This window comes from Theropithecus gelada, chromosome 5, assembly GCF_003255815.1.
Source record: "Theropithecus gelada isolate Dixy chromosome 5, Tgel_1.0, whole genome shotgun sequence".
Classification (NCBI taxonomy): Eukaryota; Metazoa; Chordata; class Mammalia; order Primates; family Cercopithecidae; genus Theropithecus; species Theropithecus gelada.
In genome coordinates, this window is record NC_037672.1 from 103,770,019 (window position 1) to 103,789,396 (window position 19,378).

General features: G+C 34.2%; 1 protein-coding gene across 4 annotated transcripts in view; it reads right to left on the minus strand.

Moving 5' to 3' along the window:
- TBCK (TBC1 domain containing kinase) overlaps nt 1-19,378 on the minus strand; it is a 233,478-nt gene that overhangs the window by 159,202 nt on the left and 54,898 nt on the right. For 3 of the 4 annotated variants that reach the window (XM_025384912.1, XM_025384916.1, XM_025384913.1), the window contains 7 exons: nt 11,805-11,946; nt 10,362-10,422; nt 8,865-8,926; nt 8,193-8,254; nt 7,090-7,238; nt 4,237-4,375; nt 2,570-2,669 (listed from right to left, as the gene is read on the minus strand). In XM_025384912.1, the coding sequence (XP_025240697.1) occupies nt 2,570-2,669; nt 4,237-4,375; nt 7,090-7,238; nt 8,193-8,254; nt 8,865-8,926; nt 10,362-10,422; nt 11,805-11,946 (715 nt within the window). The remainder of the gene's footprint in view (nt 1-2,569; nt 2,670-4,236; nt 4,376-7,089; nt 7,239-8,192; nt 8,255-8,864; nt 8,927-10,361; nt 10,423-11,804; nt 11,947-19,378) is intronic. The other variant, XM_025384915.1, reaches the window with a different exon arrangement.

Consider the following 19,378-nt stretch of genomic DNA (forward strand, 5'->3'; position numbering starts at 1 on the left):
CACAGGCCCATCTCAAATAGACACAGAAATGCAAACATTCTAAACAAAATATTAGAAAAATCAAAACACAAATGTATAAAAAAGGAAAAATGAAATCATGATCTGATTGGGTTTATTCCAGAAATATAAACATGGCTCAACATTGAAAAACCCCATCAATATAATTAAATCCATTAACATAATACATAAAAAACCATATGACCATCCCAATAGATACCGTAAAAACACTCAGTGAAATTCAACACCCATTCATAACAAAACGTGTAACTTAGAATAGATGTCTATAGCTCAATGCAACAAATATCATACTTAATTATGAAATATAAAAAGCAACCTTTTAAAACCAGAAATGAGACAAGAATGCCCACTATTTGTTTCTATTCAATAGTGTTATAGAGGCTCAGCAAAAATAATTACAAAAGATGAAGTGAGTGAAGTGAATTAAGGTAGTGTTTTTCCCTTCATTTCCAAGAAAACCACAGAGACTCTATAGAATCCTATTCTTATTTAAAAAAGAATAAGTTCAGCAACGTTGCCTGACACAAAATCCATATAAAAAAATCAATTGTGTTACTAATCATGCACAAAATAGTAGTTGACATGGTATTTAAAAAAATATTACTGATGTATTTTTAAAAATAATCTACTGGTATACTTAAGATTTGGTACATTTTACTACAGGAAAAAATATTATTGATGTATATTTTAAACTCATCTACTGGTATACTTAAGATTTGTACATTTTACTACATGAAAATTTTGCCTAGAAAAGAACCATAAACAAATCTCAAACTCTAATGTGTAAGCTGAATTGTAGTAATGTCTTCATTTTACTTTGAAACACAAGAACGAAAAATATGATGGATTGATGTATGACTAGAAAGATAGACAGACATGTGGTAAAGCATGTAAAATGTTAATTATAGAATCTAGGTCACAGATTAGCAAACTGTTTCTATGCAGGAACATATAACAAATATTTTTAGCTTTGTGGGCCATGTGGTCTCTATTGCAACTACTCAGTTTTGCCACTGTAGAACAAAACAGCTATACATAATAGGTCAATGAATAGGTGTAACTTGATTTTGCTAATAGACCATATCAAATGGTTGATCTACGCGGTAACTTGTTCACTGTAAATGCTTCCCAACTTTTCTGTTTAAAAATTTTTATAACAAAATGTTGGAAAAAATCATACTCATACATATATATACACACACATATATATATACACACACACACACATACACACACATATATATTCTATTTACAAGAGCAACAATAAATTACCTTAGGAATAAATCTGATAACTGATACACAGACATTAAAAAGAAAATTGTTATATAAAATATGACAAATAAATGACATATTTATTTAGGCATGTTCAAGAAATAAAACCCTACATTTTAAATACATCAATTCTCTACAAATTAACCTATAAATTCAATGCAATGTCAATCAAAACCCTGTAATTTTTTATGAAGGTCTTTATGATGATAATAAAAATCAGCTAGTAGAGGAAGATGTTAAAAAGCTCCTACTCCATTTTGAGGACAAAAAAACTGAAAGTCTTCCTTTGCTAGATATCAACAGTTCACATAAAACTATAGATTAAGGCAATGTGGTATTTGCTAAAATTAGAAACACAGGCCAACAAATTAGAATACCAAGGCCCAGAGACATATCCATGCACATAGAAAAAGTTGGTATTGCACATCAAAAAAGTGAAGAGAAAACTATTCAATTATATGGTACTGACATAAGGGGTATTTTTTTAATCAATGAAATACGATATTGGATACCTTCCTTACAACTTAATCTAAAATAAATTCTAGGTGGATTAAAGAACTAAATGGGAAACAATTATTTAAAATTTTTAAAAGGAAATATATAAAAACATTATAAAATATACTTATAACCTTGCTATTACTTTAAATAAGTTACAAGAAAAAATATATCAAAATACATTTGACTATAAAAGAAAATACTGATAAAAATTTAGAATTCTATTCAATAAAAGAATCAAAAGTTGAAGGAAGAGCTACAGATGAGAATATATTTCCATGACATACAGCTCACAAAGATACGATATCAGGGATATAGTTCTAAAACTCCTCAAATCAATAAGAAATCACTCAAAAGAAAAACTGACGAGATATGAACTAGTAATGCATAAAGAGGTAGGCGAAGTGATAAAATATATGAAAAGACTTACAACTGCACTATAATCACGAAATTAAAAATTAGTGTTATAGCAAAATACTTTTCCATATCATTAGATTAACAATTTTTAAAAATTTGATAAAAGAAAGCATTACCAGGTAAATAAAGAAATGAGAATAGTTACCCAATGATGGCGAAAAGATAAACTGATAAAATCATTTTTGTGAACACTCAGGTAATAAAGCTGAAGTTGTACAGATGCAATTTACTCTGGGGCACACATTTTACAGAAGCTCTCCCATATTTTGTGAAATCAAGGAGGCATACACAATATCTTGTGTATCTGTAAGGTTTTAATTAAAGAAAAAAAAAAACTAAAGCAGAACTGTCAAAATATCATTCTTACATTTCTTAGCTGGCATAATGATAATGTCACAGTGGTATCATCTAAAAGTGAGCTTCTATCTCGACCTTGTCCAAAGCTTTCGCCATCCTCAAAGAGAAAACTGAAAAGAAATTTTTAAAAATAATATGCACACAAAATCCAGTTTATTGTTTCTTCTAGAAAGCAAAGTTTATTCTAAGTCATCAATCCCTTCATTAAAAAAGAACTAAACTTTCGACTGGATGTTTAATAAAACAATGTATTGAGATTTCTTCAAACAAGTCTCGTTTTTAAATAACTCTTGAGTTGGTATGAATATAAGAAAATTTCAGAAAAACAAAAGTGTCATTTACAACCCTTTGTTCATGCAGTTTCAATGCTAACAGTACTCTCCTGACATTAGCCCAATGTTTTCCCGAGAAACTTGATACAAGTGGAAAAAGACAAAGGGAAGAAGAAAGAAAAAAGCATATTGGATAGTAACCTCATAGAAGAAAGGATATTAAATAATAAATTAGTAAAATTTGTTTACAATTTCAATAAATTACTTTTAAGAATCTATATGCCCTTTAAACTATTTCTTCTTACAATTTCCGTAATCTTACCTCTTACTTTCTACTTAATTCAATGTATAAGTGGTATACTCAAAGTTAACATTTAAAAATCAGATTAAAAGAGAAAAAAAATATAAACTAGTCAATCCAAACAATACAGAAGTTTGAAAAGAAAAAAATGATGAGCAGATTACTTCTACAGTTGCCTATAATGATCAAACCTAAGTCTTGAAATCTAAAAATTAAAATTTTATTTTATTTTATTTTGAGACAGGGTCTCTCATTTGCTCAGGCTAAAGTGCAGTAGCATGATCTTGGCTCACTGCAGCCTCAACTTCTCTGGGCTCAGGTGATTCTCCCACCTGCAGCTGCCTGAGTAGCTCGGACTACAGGCACACAACACCATGTCCAGCTAATTTTTTTCTTTGTAGAGGCAGGGTTTTGCCATGTTGCCCAGGCTGATCTCAAACTCCTAGGCTCACTCAATCCACCTGCCTTGCCTCTCAAAGCCTAAAATTAAAAATTTAAAGTATTAGTAGAAGCTCAAGAAATTTAGGTTCATATTTTTATGAACAAACATGAATAGCAATGTTAATGACAATCTTAGCCCCAAGGTTGTAGAGGTATTTAACTTGGAGTCTAACTTATAGCATGATACCTTCTTATATAGTTTTGCAGATGTTTTTGCAACACACTAGCACAGTAATGATCTCTAGGACATGCAGTGAGACCACACAGTTCATTTACATTTACAAGTATATTTGCAAAAAGAACATAGATGTTTTTAGTAGGCAAACTAACTAGTTTTCAGTTAACTCTCTTAAATATTCTATTGTGACTTGTGTATTTTTCATTAACATCAATTATTGCAAGATATTCCATAGTATTAACTTCACTTCAAATAGGTCACAAAGCAAATCACAGATCAAAGACAAGTGATGGGAACTGCAATTAGAAACTCTGGCCAGTCAAACAAGGTGTTGATTTCAATTGCTTCCAATAATCACTTAGTTGGGATGTCTACCAAAAAAAATTTTAAAAACAACCAATTTTCTTTTTTATTATTACCATATAAGTATAATTATTATCGTTTATTTATTTATTTAAATTTACAAGAGAAGTTTCTTTCCTTACTTGGGGAGTGTGCAGATAGGTGGTTTGGATCGAATGATCTCCTTGTTGACAAGCTCTTTCTCCAAGTCACCTCCAGCCAAACACCAAAGGTAATAAACTTCTTCAATAGATCTTTCTGACAGGTAATCATTATTTGTATCTATTAAAAGCAAATTTAAGGAATCACTGTATTACATTTTCTACCTTTATTAAAAGTCAACAGGCAGTAATAGCTGCCATTCTAAAAAAAAAAAAACAAACACTGAAGAACAGACTTCCAGTTTCCAGTTAGTAGTAAGGAGGCTGAAATTTGCTACTCCATCCTAACAACAAATAAAAAGCTGAACAGACTGAAAAATCAACCATTCTTGGATCTGTAAGAGAGGTGAGGACATAGGGCAAACTTCTGTCCCCAGGACTGGAGACAGACAGCAGAATACAGGGAGTTACAGCATTCTGGAACAGACATTCATGAGTAGTGCCTCAGGAACCAGTGCCAAGTTTGGAAAACCTAAACTGTAATTGACAAATTACTGGAGCTCAGTGTGGACAACTCTGAGAGTCAAAAACTCCAGGGGGAGCCAGTCATAAGGGATACCCGCACACTTTTGTGAGTCTGGAGATTGACACGGTTCTCACAGTAAATATTGGAGGAAAATGCCCTTATGTTTCCAGTAGTGGCAGAGGAAATGGAACCATTCTGAAATAAGATGAGCACTGTTCTTAACACGGTCAGCCTTCAAGATAAACCGGTTAGTCAGAGCCTAACTGACCTGGAGAGGGGAAATACCAAAGTGCAGCCAGCTCTAGCTTTCTATGTGGTGGTTAAGGTGTGCGGAACAGAAGCATTCTGTAGTAAGTCCTATGATTAGGTCTCAATCTTTAAGTGAGCCAGTGACTCTAGACAAAGTGTTTCCTTGCCCTTAAGGAGTGGCTAGAATGAGCTGGAGCTTGGTGTTTCCCTTCTCCTACCTGGAGGTATGCCATGACTGGCAGATTCTGATTTAATTTTTGTAATAATTTGAATGCTCCTAGCTGAAAATAATATACTACTAAAAGTGGCTTATATAATAAAGACATTTATTCATCTCTCCTAATAAAATCATATGTATAGGAGGGGCCTATGCTTATCAAAATTCTAGACCATTTCCTGCATTAAGAAGAGAAGAAAGTGGTGAACTTATGCTGTAGTACTTTCTTCACAAGAAAATTTGTTTTTTCCCTACAAGTAGCCCTTATGCCCAGTACTTTCATTTAGATCCAATTAGCCAACTCTAGTTCACAAACTTACTGCCCATAGAAAAAAACACCTGGAATTTTCACTCTTATAATGAATGAATTTACACTCTATATTGGAAAAGGAATAAGGGTAGAAAATAGCACATGGGGAGGCAAGCAACACAAATTGTTCCTTCCCTCCTATCTCAAGGCAATGGCTGGCTGCTTTTTCTGAAGTCTTCCTTGATGTCTCAGACAGAAATACACAATTAGGTGCTCCTGCTATGCTGCCATTGTGCTATATTCATATTGACCTTCATTAATAATAGTGATTGTATAACTAAATGTCTGTCTGCCTTCCCCTTTTGCATGAATGTTACTTAAAGATACAGTATGTGGGCCAGGCGCGATGGTTCAAGACTGTAATCCCAGCACTTTGGGAGGCCGAGACGGGCGGATCACGAGGTCAGGAGATCGAGACCATCCTGGCTAACATGGTGAAAGCCCGTCTCTACTTAAAAATACAAAAAAAACCTAGCCAGGCGAGGTGGCGGGCGCCTGCAGTCCCAGCTACTCGGGAGGCTGAGGCAGGAGAATGGCGTAAACCCGGGAGGTGGCACTTGCAGTCAGCTGAGATCCGGCCACTGCACTCCAGCCTGGGCGACAGAGCCAGACTCAGTCTCAAAACAAACAAACAAACAAACAAAAAAGATACAGTATGTGACACATAAAGGAACTCAATAAATGTTTAATTGAATGAATGTTTAGTAACCATTTTCTGCCATGACTTAAGTCATAAAAACTTTTCAGAATAAAGGTAACTTACTCGTGTCACTAAACCTTACGTTCCAAGAGCTGTAATCTTCACACAAGAATTGAAAGTCTAAAAGCTGATATTCTCTTCAACATGCAGAACATAATGGTATGTAATTCTTATCAATAATAATATTTTTAGAGATCAGTTATAAATAAATTATATAGAATATCAGTAACTTAAATATAAAGGATAAACTGTTAGCTCAAATGTATGTGTGTTCACGTGTATTCTAGCCACTCCTTAAGGGCAAGGAAGCACTTGTCTAAAGGCTAGAGGCACAGGCTCACTTAAAGATTCAGAACTAATCACAGGATTGACTATAGAATGCTTCTGTTAACCTTAAACACCACACAGAAGGCTAGAGCTAGCTGCAATTTGCTATTTCCCCTCACCAGTTCAGTTAGGCTCTGATAATTATCCAAGCAAGTTAGGCTCTGATATTATCCAAGCAAGTTAGGCTCTGACTAACTATATACATATATATTTGTATATGTGTGTGTGTGTGTGTGTGTGTGTGTATACTTTGTTTTTTGTTGTTGTTGTTTTGTTGTCTTTTTTTTTTTTTTTTTTGTAGAGACAGGATATCTCTACATTGACCAGGCTGGTCTCAAACACCTGGCCTCAAGCAATCCTCCCTCTTTGACCTCCCAAAGTGCTGGGATTACAAGCATAAGCCACCGCACCCAGTCAGTCAGTTATATTTTAATCACTTCCAGAATTGTCTCTTAATTCCCATGATTCCACTAATATATATTGTTGATAAATTCAAAACTGAAAGTAGGATAAGGAAACTTCCTTTAAAAACAAGGCTCATTTTCTATGCTTTAATTTATCATTACCTTTACACAACTGACTGATATCCTCAGGCAGAGTTAGATCAGCACATCTCAGAGAAGATGAAAACAGACTGGCAGGTTTCGTAAATGGGGTATATAAAGGTGACACCTCACTGAACACTTTGTCCTTCATTAATTCACTTGGGGTTGGCCTTGAGAACATTTAAAATACAGAGCATGAATGAAAGTCATAAAAAATTTCCTAAAATAATGGCATACATTCAAGAGACTGGTTGAAAGTCTTAAACACCTCATTAGCACAGAAAATAATACAGCTTTCCTTTGCAGAGTCTAGATGCATACTTTTATATTACAATCAAATAACTGTGAGTAAATACTGATTTTTTTTTACTTATGTTGTACTTTACCTCATGATATATCAAAAATATCATTCCATAAAAGCTTTTGCATTGTTTACTTTTAGCCTGACTACATTCATCTGCTTTACTGAATATCTTAATTAAATAATAAATATGCAAGCTATTATAATAATACCTTTTGGCTTTTCTTCCTGTCCCTTAATGTGGTACATCCACACAAAACTACTATTTCTCTCTAACACGTCTTGATAAAGTTGTTTTTCTAAAGACAAATTTATATACACTATTATATACTAAAGGAGTTTAGGGATAGCTGTATGACTAGTAGTGACATCATCAAGTCAAAGTCAATTAATGAAACTTCTAAGAAATCCTTTTTTATTATCAACAATTGTTAGTTTATCACACCACTTATCCAAGTTCACTGCTATAACACATATTGATAACAAACTTTTATTCTCATTTCACTGATGTTATTATTGGGTCTAGGAATACCTACATTCCACAGTCTTAGTTGATATTCTACTTAAAAGCTTGGAAATGAACTAGTAACTTCTTTAGTATATGTCAGTTTTCTGACCATAGTTTAACTTTAATTACTTTTTCATTTATTCACAAAAAACGAAAGCTTACATCATTCATGGTTATGATACTGATGTCAATTATATACTACTACATATGTACATTATCTTTATTTAATCCATTATATTAAAATGAATATGAAAAAAATCAATTGCTTATGTGTAAAGGATCTCAATGTAATCCCAATCTCTAAATAATATCAACCTCTTAGAAGGATGGAAGGTGAGGCACTTCTTTAAAAGATCTATCACAGTTTCAGGAAGCTCCTGGTAAATAGAGAAAATAATTAATTAAAATGATCAATTTTAGAAATATACTTTATTCAAACGTTTGCTAAGCTAGAAGGTTTTGATGTGTTAAAAGTTTTTATTTGTACTTTATACAAATTTTGTCACTGTGAAAAAGCAAATACTTAAAGAGAAATAAGCATTGCTTTAAAATAGCTTCCAAGTGGATCCCAAGTGCGTAAAATAAATTTTCATGAACAGATTGCTATGATTTGAATGTGTCCCCTCCAAAGTTCAGGCTTAATGAACTTTGAAACTGAATGGCCAATGTGATGATATTAAGAGGTGAGGCCTTTAAGAAGTGATTAGGTCACAAGGGCTCAACCCCTGGTGAATGGCATTAAGAGGCTTATAAAGGTGAGACTTCACATAGCAATTGCCTCGCTTGCCCTTCCACCTTGTGAGGACAGTGTTTCTCTCTCAGAAGACTGCAGCCCTCACCAGAAAACCAAACATACTGGTGCCTTGAACTTGGACTTCCTAGTTTCAATAACTGTGGAAAAATAAATTTTTGTCTTTATAAGTTACCCAATATCAGGTATTTTTTTATAGCAGCACAAATGGACTAAGACCCAGATTAATGACAAACCTTTATAATGTCCAAACAACCATGCTCTTCAGCCAGAACTATTAAAGTGTCATCTACACAGTCTATAAAACAGAAAAACTATATGAATAAATGCTACTTTTCTAATCTATCCAACAAATCAGAAAATAAACTGATCAAAAATGTTTTAATGCAGTAGTGCAGTTTTGGAACTTAAAATACTGAAAACTTTATCATTTTGTTAAATTTCTTTACAAGTTTTGATAAAAATGAAAAGCTTCAGACAAATACTAATTGAATAACTGACACTGAAAGATATCAGCTTAAAACAGTTTGATAAAGGAGCAATTCCTTTACAAGGTAGGTAAAGATACTCTAGCTCTCTCTGTCTCTCTCTAAATATATACGTGCAGACACACATAGTTGACCCTTGAACAACATGGGTTTAGACTGCATAGGGCCACTTATCTGTGGATTGTTTCCAACCAAACATGGGTTGAAAATACAGTATTTGTGGATGCGAAATCTGCATGTATGGAGGACCGACTTTTCATACACATGGGTTCTGTGGGGCCGACTGTGGAACTTCAGTACACATGGATTTTGGTACATGTGGGGGTGCTAGAACCAATCCTCTTCAAGAAATGACTGTACATAAACAGCGCTTTTTAAGAAGGCTTTGTAGATTTGTTTTTATGATTACAAGACTAATTTATTTTTATTATACATAATTTGGAAAATGTACTTACATTGATTTGGGAATTTAAAGTATAAGTTTAGATTACAGACCATATTTAAGAATCTCCAAGGCTTCTTAATAGCTGTAGTATCAATCTTTGTAATTAAATGTGGTAAACCTGGTAAAACTTTTGCAAATTTATTTATAACTCATTATTATTTAATGTTCACTAATACTTTTCTGTACATATTCTTATTTGTAAATCTTTTTAACTTGGATACTAATCTGTCACTCTTTTGCATAAAGTGTTCTATCACTGTTTTTCTCTCCTTAATTACCAAACGTGCTTAATTAATTCCACTCTAAAGTAGATTACATAAATTTTTATTAATTTGAATTATACATGTTTGGATCCACACACATGAAAATTTGTATGAGCCTTTTATATGGAAAAAATCAATATTCTTCTTGAGTTGTTATTTGTACATGATTCATCAAATAGAAAGATAGCCCAAAAGTTAAGATACATTGTCCGAAGGTAAACTGCTACAGAAATACAATTTTATATTCTCATATTTTGATTTCACAAGTTAATTTACTTGGCTAGATCATAAAGCTAAGATTATTTCCATCTAGGTTAAAATTCCTCATAGAATAAAGACATTTCTGCTGTAATGTTTTAGAAGGGACCTCATATGCTGTTCTGCTGATCATTACCACTGATCATTAGCAACTTGAGTAAAAGGGGTATATTTCAGTGTCCTCACTATTTCAAAAGAACATATCCTCAATGTGCATGATTACTAACAGTTACTAAGTTATATTTATATCTGAAAGATAAGCAATTATATGACACTTACCCAAAGTAAGCAAAAATTTTAGTCTTTCAGAAATATCCAAGCTCTGAAATAATTTTCTTCCCTAAATAAAATGAGAAAAGAAATTTGTGTTAATATTTACATGTTTCTTCTAGGAAGGTATTTTTCTCCCCTTATAGCTGAAACTGATTTTATCAGGCATCTCCATTTATCTCCAAAAGTTTTATTGGATTTTTAAAGTCAGCTCCACTAAAGAAAAATTACAGGTGAAATAACATTTTAGAAAGTGTTGCATAATATGTATCATTTAAACATTTCATACATCTAAGGGTCATTATATTCTAGTTTGATGTAAGCATTGTTCACTTTTGAGATCAACACATACCTGGATATCTAGAGGTATTCCAGGCCACGTGGAGTCTTACTTTATTGAGAGCAAGATGTCCCCTGGGTAAGACTGATTATACCCTTTCATCTACCAAGCTAATTCTTACTTAAATATTATGATCCAGGTAGCCTGTTTCTCCATTAAAAAATTTCATAACACTCTCTTACCACAATAACTTCACACAGCCATCCTTCATGCTCCTACAGCACCTGGTATATTTTAAGATGCACACATTATATTTTAATTATTTCCTTATTAGTCTGTCTCAGGAGGCTCCTTGATATAAGGTCTGGAGTTAAACACTTATGCCTTCAGCATTTATGAGTTGAGCAATGAATGTGTGCCAAATTGGACTCTCCCACCACCAAATAGTTACATAAATTGGGCAAACTACTTAACCATCTGAAGTCTCACTTTTCTCATCTGTAAAATTAAAATATTAACTGTATATATACCACAGGTTATGGTGAGGGTTACATAACACAGAATGCTTCACTAATGTTGGCTATAATTATATTCCTCTTATCATAAACAAATTAAGCTTATATGATCATTTAAATAAACTTAGAAGGAAAAGGCTTAAGATTATCTGGTGTTTATAGAAAAAAGAGAGATGCTTTGATTTTTTTTAATAGAGAAGCAAAAATGTTCTTAAACATTTATCAAATCAGAACTACAGGTAGAGATCATTGAAAAAAAACTGCTATTCTTCTCAATCTTACATTATTGTCATATCAATCTTCCAAAAACATGGTTTTGACTTCAATATCTTGTTAAACTTTTAATGGTACTCCATATATCTTATATAACTTAATATAAACATCTTAACTTTGTAAAAATATACACATTACAGAGATACCAAAATAATACACATCTGGTAACATTTACATTCACACTTAGTAAAAGTATGTTTCTAGAGATGCCAAAAAATATATGAAATTAATTATCAAACATGATTAAGCCAAATTAAGCCTTTTCTCCTCATATGTAATCAATTTGTACAGCAAAAACATATTATTATTAACTTTCCTCTCCAAAAGATTATTCCAATAAATGCACAATTTCTTTTTATTATATTAATATTTCTTTATACATACCACACAAAGCTCAAATAAAATGATTCCAAGAGACCATACATCTGATTTGGGGCCAGAAGGCAATGGTTTTTTACTTGGCATGTGATCAGTGGTTTTGAAAATTCCCTGTGCAATTACCTCAGGGGCCAAGTATGAGGGATACCTGTAATGACACATTAAAATAATGAATAATTACAACAGGGAAAGAAGCAATAGTACATTTTTACAATCAGTGTGGTAAGATCTATGTAAAAGTCCCATGCAATTAAATTAACAACTGTTGCTAGAAAGCATTCTAAACTAACCATTATAATACAGACCTTCAATGTCAAGGAATCAAGAGTAAATATACACAAGTCTCAAACAGTTTTAAAACCCTCATGTTTCCCTCCAGCATTAACTCTTTTATTTGCTTCTCTCTGGCTTCCAAATGTTTTTCCTTCCCTCTTATTGCCTATCTTCCCTTAATACTGAATTACTATTTAAAGCGCATTTTATCTCTTAAAAAAAGTATTTATTACTTTTAGTAGTAAGAATGTTAATGCTATAAAAAGATATAAATTGAAAAGTAAAACTCCTATCTCTATACCCCTGTCACCCTGACATATTTATGTATATATAACTTTGTCCACTCATCACCTCTGCCCCACATGGTAAAACACTATATATATTGCTATGTACCCTTTTTCCACTTAAAGTATATTTTAGAGATTGTTCTTTAAAAACACAAGTATAGAGTTTTCTCATTCTTTTTGAAAACTGCCAATAATTTCATTGACGCTCTTAATTTGACAAAACAAAAACATTTTGGAACTTCCATTCTTTTGCTATTACCAATAATGAGATGAATATATTATGACTATTACATATCCCACAAGTATATGCATATGAATGACAGATATATTCTTAGAAGTGGCACTCCAAGATCATACGGTATGTGCATTTTAAATTTTGACTTATCACACCAAGTTGCCCTTTGGAGAGGTTATATTGATTTATATTGTCATAAGTAATACATGACAGTGCCTATTTCCTCTCAACTTCACTGACATAAAAGGCTTTTGAAAACTGGTTTAGCAAATATTGAATAAATGCAAAACACTGCCTCTTAAATATGGATAAGGTATAAAGAAGAAAGCTTCAATGAACACCCATGTACCAAGAAGCAGTTTAAGTGAAGAACATAAAATTATCACTGAAAGTCCCTTTGTGCTTCTCCCTGATTGTATCTCCATTCCTGTTCCTCCAGAGGAGAAGATACCTGGAATTTTTGTGTTTGTCATTCTCTTCCATTTCCTGATGGTTTTACCATGTTTGTATCCCTAAAAAATGTACTGTTTAGTCAAGCATATCTCTGAACTTTATAATACTGGAATTAGGATGACTGTATTCTTTTGCTTTTTCAATCAAGATTATCTATATTGTTGCATGAAGCTGTATCCATTAAATTCTTTTTTCTATTATACGAATATATCATAATTTATACATTCAAATAGCAATGACATTTAAGCTGTTTCCTGCTTTTTATTATTAATATTATGAACAACATTGCACAGAATGCCATGTATGGTATACATCTGCAAAAGGTTCCCAATGTTAACAACCTAGAACCAAACTTCTAAGCCATAGGATATGTGCACTTTCTACTTCATTAAACAATGCCAAATGTTTTTCAAAAGGAGTTATACCAATCTATACACTTGCCAGCAGTGAATGACTATTCCCATTGTTTTACTTCTTCACCAACACTTGATATTTGACAGACTTTTTAATGTTTAACAATCTGGTATATAAAAATCTATTGTGGTTTTACTTTGCATTTCCTTGAAAATTAATGACATTGAGGCAAATGTTCACATGTTTATTAGTCATTTGGGTTTATTATTGTGTGATATGCCCATTCAAGTCTTTTGCTTATTTCTCTAGTTATTTTGGGGTCCCCAAGACCACTTTCATGTTTAAAAATTCACTACAAAGACTTACAAGACTTAGCAAGTAAGTCTTGTAAGATTTATTACAGTGACACAGTAAGGGCATAGCTGAATCACAAGGGACAAAGACAGAGAGGGAGTCTCAAGGAACCTATATAGAGGCTTCCTTATGCTCTCTCCCTCCTATCAGGGATCACATAGAATACATTCTTCTTCCAGCAACAAAAATGTAGCACCATGTATGTGATGTATCTTTAGTTTTCTTTTCTTTCTTTTTTTTTTTTTTGAACTTCTTTCCAATCTTGAAGAACAAATGTTATGTGATGTTTCTGGCCAGAGAAGCCCATTGAAAATCCAAGGATTTTATTTGGGACTTGTCACACAGGCACTCTCTGCCTGGCATGTACAAAAATTCAAGAACTCAAGAAGGAAAGCAAGTGTTCAGCATAAACCACTTTGGTTGTTTACAAGCACAGTAAACTAGCCTCAGCAGTTAGGGATCCATGGGAACATTTCTGCAATCCAAGTTTCAAGGCAACAGCCAAGGGCAAACATTGCTAGCAGGACTTAGTTTCTAAGGATAGCAGTCTTAGGCTTTCTATGATAATCTTTTACTGCACATTTTTTCTTTAATTCCAGACACTAATGTCTTCTTCAGTAATTATGACTCGAAATATTTTCTACCACTTTGTGGTTTTGTCTTTTCTTTCTCTTTATGGTATCTGTTTATGAATAAGAAGTTCTTATCTTTCAGGTGAATTAAACTTTTTTCCTTATACTTAATGATTTTGTCAAAATAATCTGTTAATTTTCTCAAAGTTTCAGTTTAGCCTTTTATATTTAAGTTTCTTGATCCATCTAGAATTCATTTTTCATATGATGTCAGACAAAGTACAACTTATTTTCCTACATAAATAAGCAATTGAGCCCTGTTCCCTTTATTGAAACCTCTTTCTCCCCAACTAGTCTGCAGTGCCAGCTGTATACTAAATCAAATCTCCACACGTACAGAGATTTGTTTCTTGGCTCCTTCATCTGTTCATTTGGTCAATTTGCCTAAGAGTATACTATTACACTATTTTAAATAAAATATTTTCACATAAAATGTATTTTATTAAATAATTACTGATAATTGTTAAGACCTCTCAAAACATACGTACCTTTTAGCTTCTCTTTGGGAAAATGTGGGCTCTTTGTGGGTGTTTGTTCTTCTCTATATACATTTTAAAACTATCTTGCCAAGTATTTTCTCTTTCACATACAGTTGAATTTTTATTGAAAATAGATAAGATATAAAGACAGGTTGTAGAGAACTAACATCTTAACAATACTGACCCTAACAATCTATAAACATGGTATCTCCATATTTATTTATGTCTTCTTTAATGTCTCTCAAAAAGATTTATATTTTTTCCATAAAGGAACATATACTATCACGGGATTTTGTGGTGTCACTTTGTCAGATGGAAACTTCTGTGGCCAGTGGTGCCTTTGTCTGAGTTTTGCTTGGACCCACTGGGCTCGTTCCATCCACTTGGACTGGCAGGCTGTGCTCAGCTTGTGCTACTGGCCTGGATGCCATGCTGGCCAAGGGAGAGCCAGGCATGGAGTGGCAAGGGGTTATGAGTGAGTGTGGGGTCTGGTCACCATGCACAGCCAGGCATACTGGCTGTGGCACAGTGGGCAGGTCCAGGTGCTCACACGGCGCTGGCTCCCTGCAAGGCTGTGGTTGGACCACGTGTGTTGCAAGCAGCTTCCATGGCTGGCACCAGGGAACATGGTTGTGCACGGAAACTTGGAGATGTCAGGAACTGCAGAGCCCCAAAGAGAGTGTCATAGCCCTGGCTCAGAAAGCTCCCAGGTCTGGGATCCCCAAAGGGCTGCAGCTCCTCTCTCCTTCTGTCTTCTTGCCTTGCCACCCGCATTGTGGCAGGCAAGGGGTTGTTTCAGCCCTGTTTGTTATAGCTGTTTTAGCTCTGCCATTTGGCAGGTCCCAAATTCTTGTCCTGCATCCAGAAATAAGGTACACAGACAAGTGGAGGGTGAGCAAGCTGAAGAGATTTATCCAGCTATAGAACACCTAAGGAGACCCACAGTGGGTACTTCCTCTCCACAGGCAGGGTGTCCCGATGAGTGTTCAGCCCTCAGCTGAGAGGAGACCCTAGGGTGGATAGCTTCTCCCCTCAGGTGGGGCGTCCCTATGAGTGTTCAGCCCTCAGCAGAGAGAAGACCCTGGGGTGGGTAGTTGCTCTCTGCAGCTGGCCATCCATCATCTGCTCAAGTCTGGCTGAGTCCAGGGTTGTTATGGTCCTCAGAGGGAAGAAGTGCACATCCATTGGTCCATGGGCAGCCATGGGTGGGCCCAGAAAAAGCACCACAAGTTCCCACTCAGGTCCACGGGACTGGCAGCCCGTCTCCCAGGCTTCAGTCCCTCAACGGCTTGAAGGCAGGGCTTCACCAGGGACCTGCCCCCTTCTACCCAGGAACCTGTCTGATACCTGTCGCTCTTCATGGTACCCAGGCTATTTGTGCCAAGAAGCGCCTGCAGGCCAGCGCTGAGCTGCCCTCAGCCCCTCTTCAGACTCTCTCCCTCGCCTGTTGGTGTCCAAAGTCCACAGGGGGTCAAGGCAGCAGGGGGCTGGAGTGTCAGTGCTGCCTCGAGTGTGCACACACCCAGCCGGGGTCCAACAGCACCTGGGCTTGGCCCCGACCTCCCTCCAAGATCAGAGTGGGTACAGGGAGCAGGGAGGGGTCAGGCAGTGGGAATAGACATTTCTGAGCCTACAGCTGCACCTGGGAGAGCAGGGCTCCTGTCTGCTTCCAGCCCCCAAGAGCACCGGGAAGCCCAGGTCTGCAGCACCAACTTGGTAGTTGCCGGCATCGTGGTAGTGCCCATTCCAAACAGGCCGCCACTGCCATCAATACCTGATTTGATTCTATAAAGTACTCATTTTGCCTGTTCTATATCTTATAAAAGCTATACATGGTATGATGCTATACATGTTTGTTTTATACACTATATATTTCATGTACAAAAATTTAACCTCCCATCTCAATTAGAAAACAAAGAACTATATACCTGAGGGCACTTGCGTATCTTTTTATAAATCCTCTACAACTACCAATGAGACTTAAATAGAGGATATACTCAGTATAGTTTTCCTTAAAAAAAAAAAATTCCTATCAAAAATGCCCATTAGGATGGCCTTACAAATGACAATTTAAAAAGCAGGTAGTAAATAAGAATTACACATAGGAGCAATTGCTAAATTTGAATCCCAGTTCCTAGAAATAAAAGGAATAAGAACAGTTTTAGACGAGAGATGGAGTGAAATTTTGCCATACGTATTACATATGTGCATGCCCCTTCTTCATTTATTGTCAGATTTACTCATGAGCACCCACAATCTAGATTTTAAAACCAGTTAAATTATGTCCTCTTACAATGATGATTATAATCAAAATATATTTAAATATATGTTTCATCTATGTAATGTATATTAAGTAGACATTCAAATATTATTTCTGTTTTTCTTCCTATCTTTTCTACAACCTCCTCAAACTATCAATGCTAGTACTTGTACTTTCAAAATACAAGTCAATTAAGTCAGGGATTATGACTTAAATTCAAATGGGTAAATTTGGTTTTTAACTCCTTTTTCTTTTTAATAGAATGATGATGTGATACCAGTATCTTCTTATGATTTGCTTGTGTATTTCTCTCATATACAAATTTGTATTGTGTTATTTTACCCTAAGATGATGATATTGCTCTTCTAAATGAATGTGTGATACCTCTAGAAACAGCTGAAGTCTAGTGGAAGCAGCACTATACTAGATGTTATAATACCTGTGTTCTAATTTCAGTTCTCCCACATATTCTATATGTGATTTATGTTTCTTCATCTGTAAAACTGGAATATTACTGCCTACCTCATAAAGCTGTAATAAATGTTAGTGAATCTATAAAGACATTTAATAAGAATGAAAAATTTAATACAAATGCAATGGTGTACTTTTATCATCACCACACTATATCCAGAAGTCAGTGTTCATCTTTATTCCTGATTTCCAGCACATCTAACTGAAAAATGATAATAATGAAAAATCAAGCAAAACTATAGGTACACTGTTATATCAAAAACTTCTGACAGGACAGAGATAAACTTTGTTTCAAATATTTTAGTTTCCCTTTTAATCATAGGAAAACTATTAAAAAATAATAAGCCCTAGAATTATTTAATGTAGGTCATCTTTTTTCAACAACCTTCTCTTCTGTATCATAGCATTTTAACACTCAAAGACAATTACCAGAACTTTGCTGTGAGTATGACTGATGAGGTAAATAAAGTGGCTTTCATCATCTGTTTGATGTTTTAACAAGGTATTAAGCTACTGGCCAACTGAAATGAATGCCCGATTTCCAACTCTTTACAGTATTTTGAAACAGATGGTAACATTTTACTTTGTTGTTCCTTAATATTTGTCTTTTGAATCAACTGCAAGCTTCTTCTGGTGTAAATATTTTCTTTCATGCCTTAGCTGTTTGATCACTTTATTTTTCCTGGCTAATGTTTCACATTTTGCTCTTTGATATTTTCTGGTAAGACCCTTTGGGTCTAAGACTTCAAAGCAAGCCAGACCAAATGGTAACACAAGACCAATTCTATCCAAGCATTTTAAATTCAAGTGTAGCTCTTACTTGATATGCTTTAAGAAAAATCACCTCCTTTCTTCGATTCATCACTGAAACCTAAAGTACCTTTAAATAAAAATAAAAAACTTAAAGTAATTTTTAAGTTTTTGGATTTCTTTCTTACACAAATTGATTTAGACAAAAGCAGTAGCAGCAATCATTTGTACTACAGCTACTTAAAAGTCACCTTGAAAGGCATTTATCATACATGACAAAGGAGCTAGAGCCTCACTAAAAACTTACATTCAAATATAAGTTGAATAAAAAAACCCCTTTCATATTCGAAAGGGCTTTTTTGAACAAATAAGGAATTGTAGACTGTCTTTGCAAAATACCATTTTCATGCTTATGAAACAAGAATTGGTTTTTGCCTATAAGTTTTCAACACACAAAACTGTAAGACTATGAATTTCTGTACCTTAATAAGTAGCCCATCAGAACAGAAAATTCTCTCACTAAACAATGAGCTTCTTGAGGAGAGAAAACTATCTTATTTATTTTTGTAAAACAAACAGGCAGAAGAGAAATTGCTCAATAAATGTTTCCTCACTGAATAAAGTTTAAGTTTATTATCTATGTCTTAATAATAAGACACAGCTATAAACTTAACGAAAAGTTTAGTTAAGAAACCTATAATTTGAGTTATAAAGAAAAAAGGGCAAGTTATATATGAGGCTGGCTTTTAAAAAAATTATATTAAGTTTTTAAGTAACATTCTGTTTGAAAAACACACTCCATGACTTTATATCACAATTCTCAGTAACGGTGTGATAAAACTTATTTTAGGAAGCCCAAAGAGGAAAACACAAATGGATACTATCAAAAACAGCCACACTACAATTGAAAAAATATGATTAAGGTCTCTAGGTTAGATAATAATACTGCATCAAGTTTAGTTTCCTTGTTTTGACAACTGTTCTGAGGTCATGTAAAAAAACAAAGTCCTTCTTTTAGAAAATACAAATGGA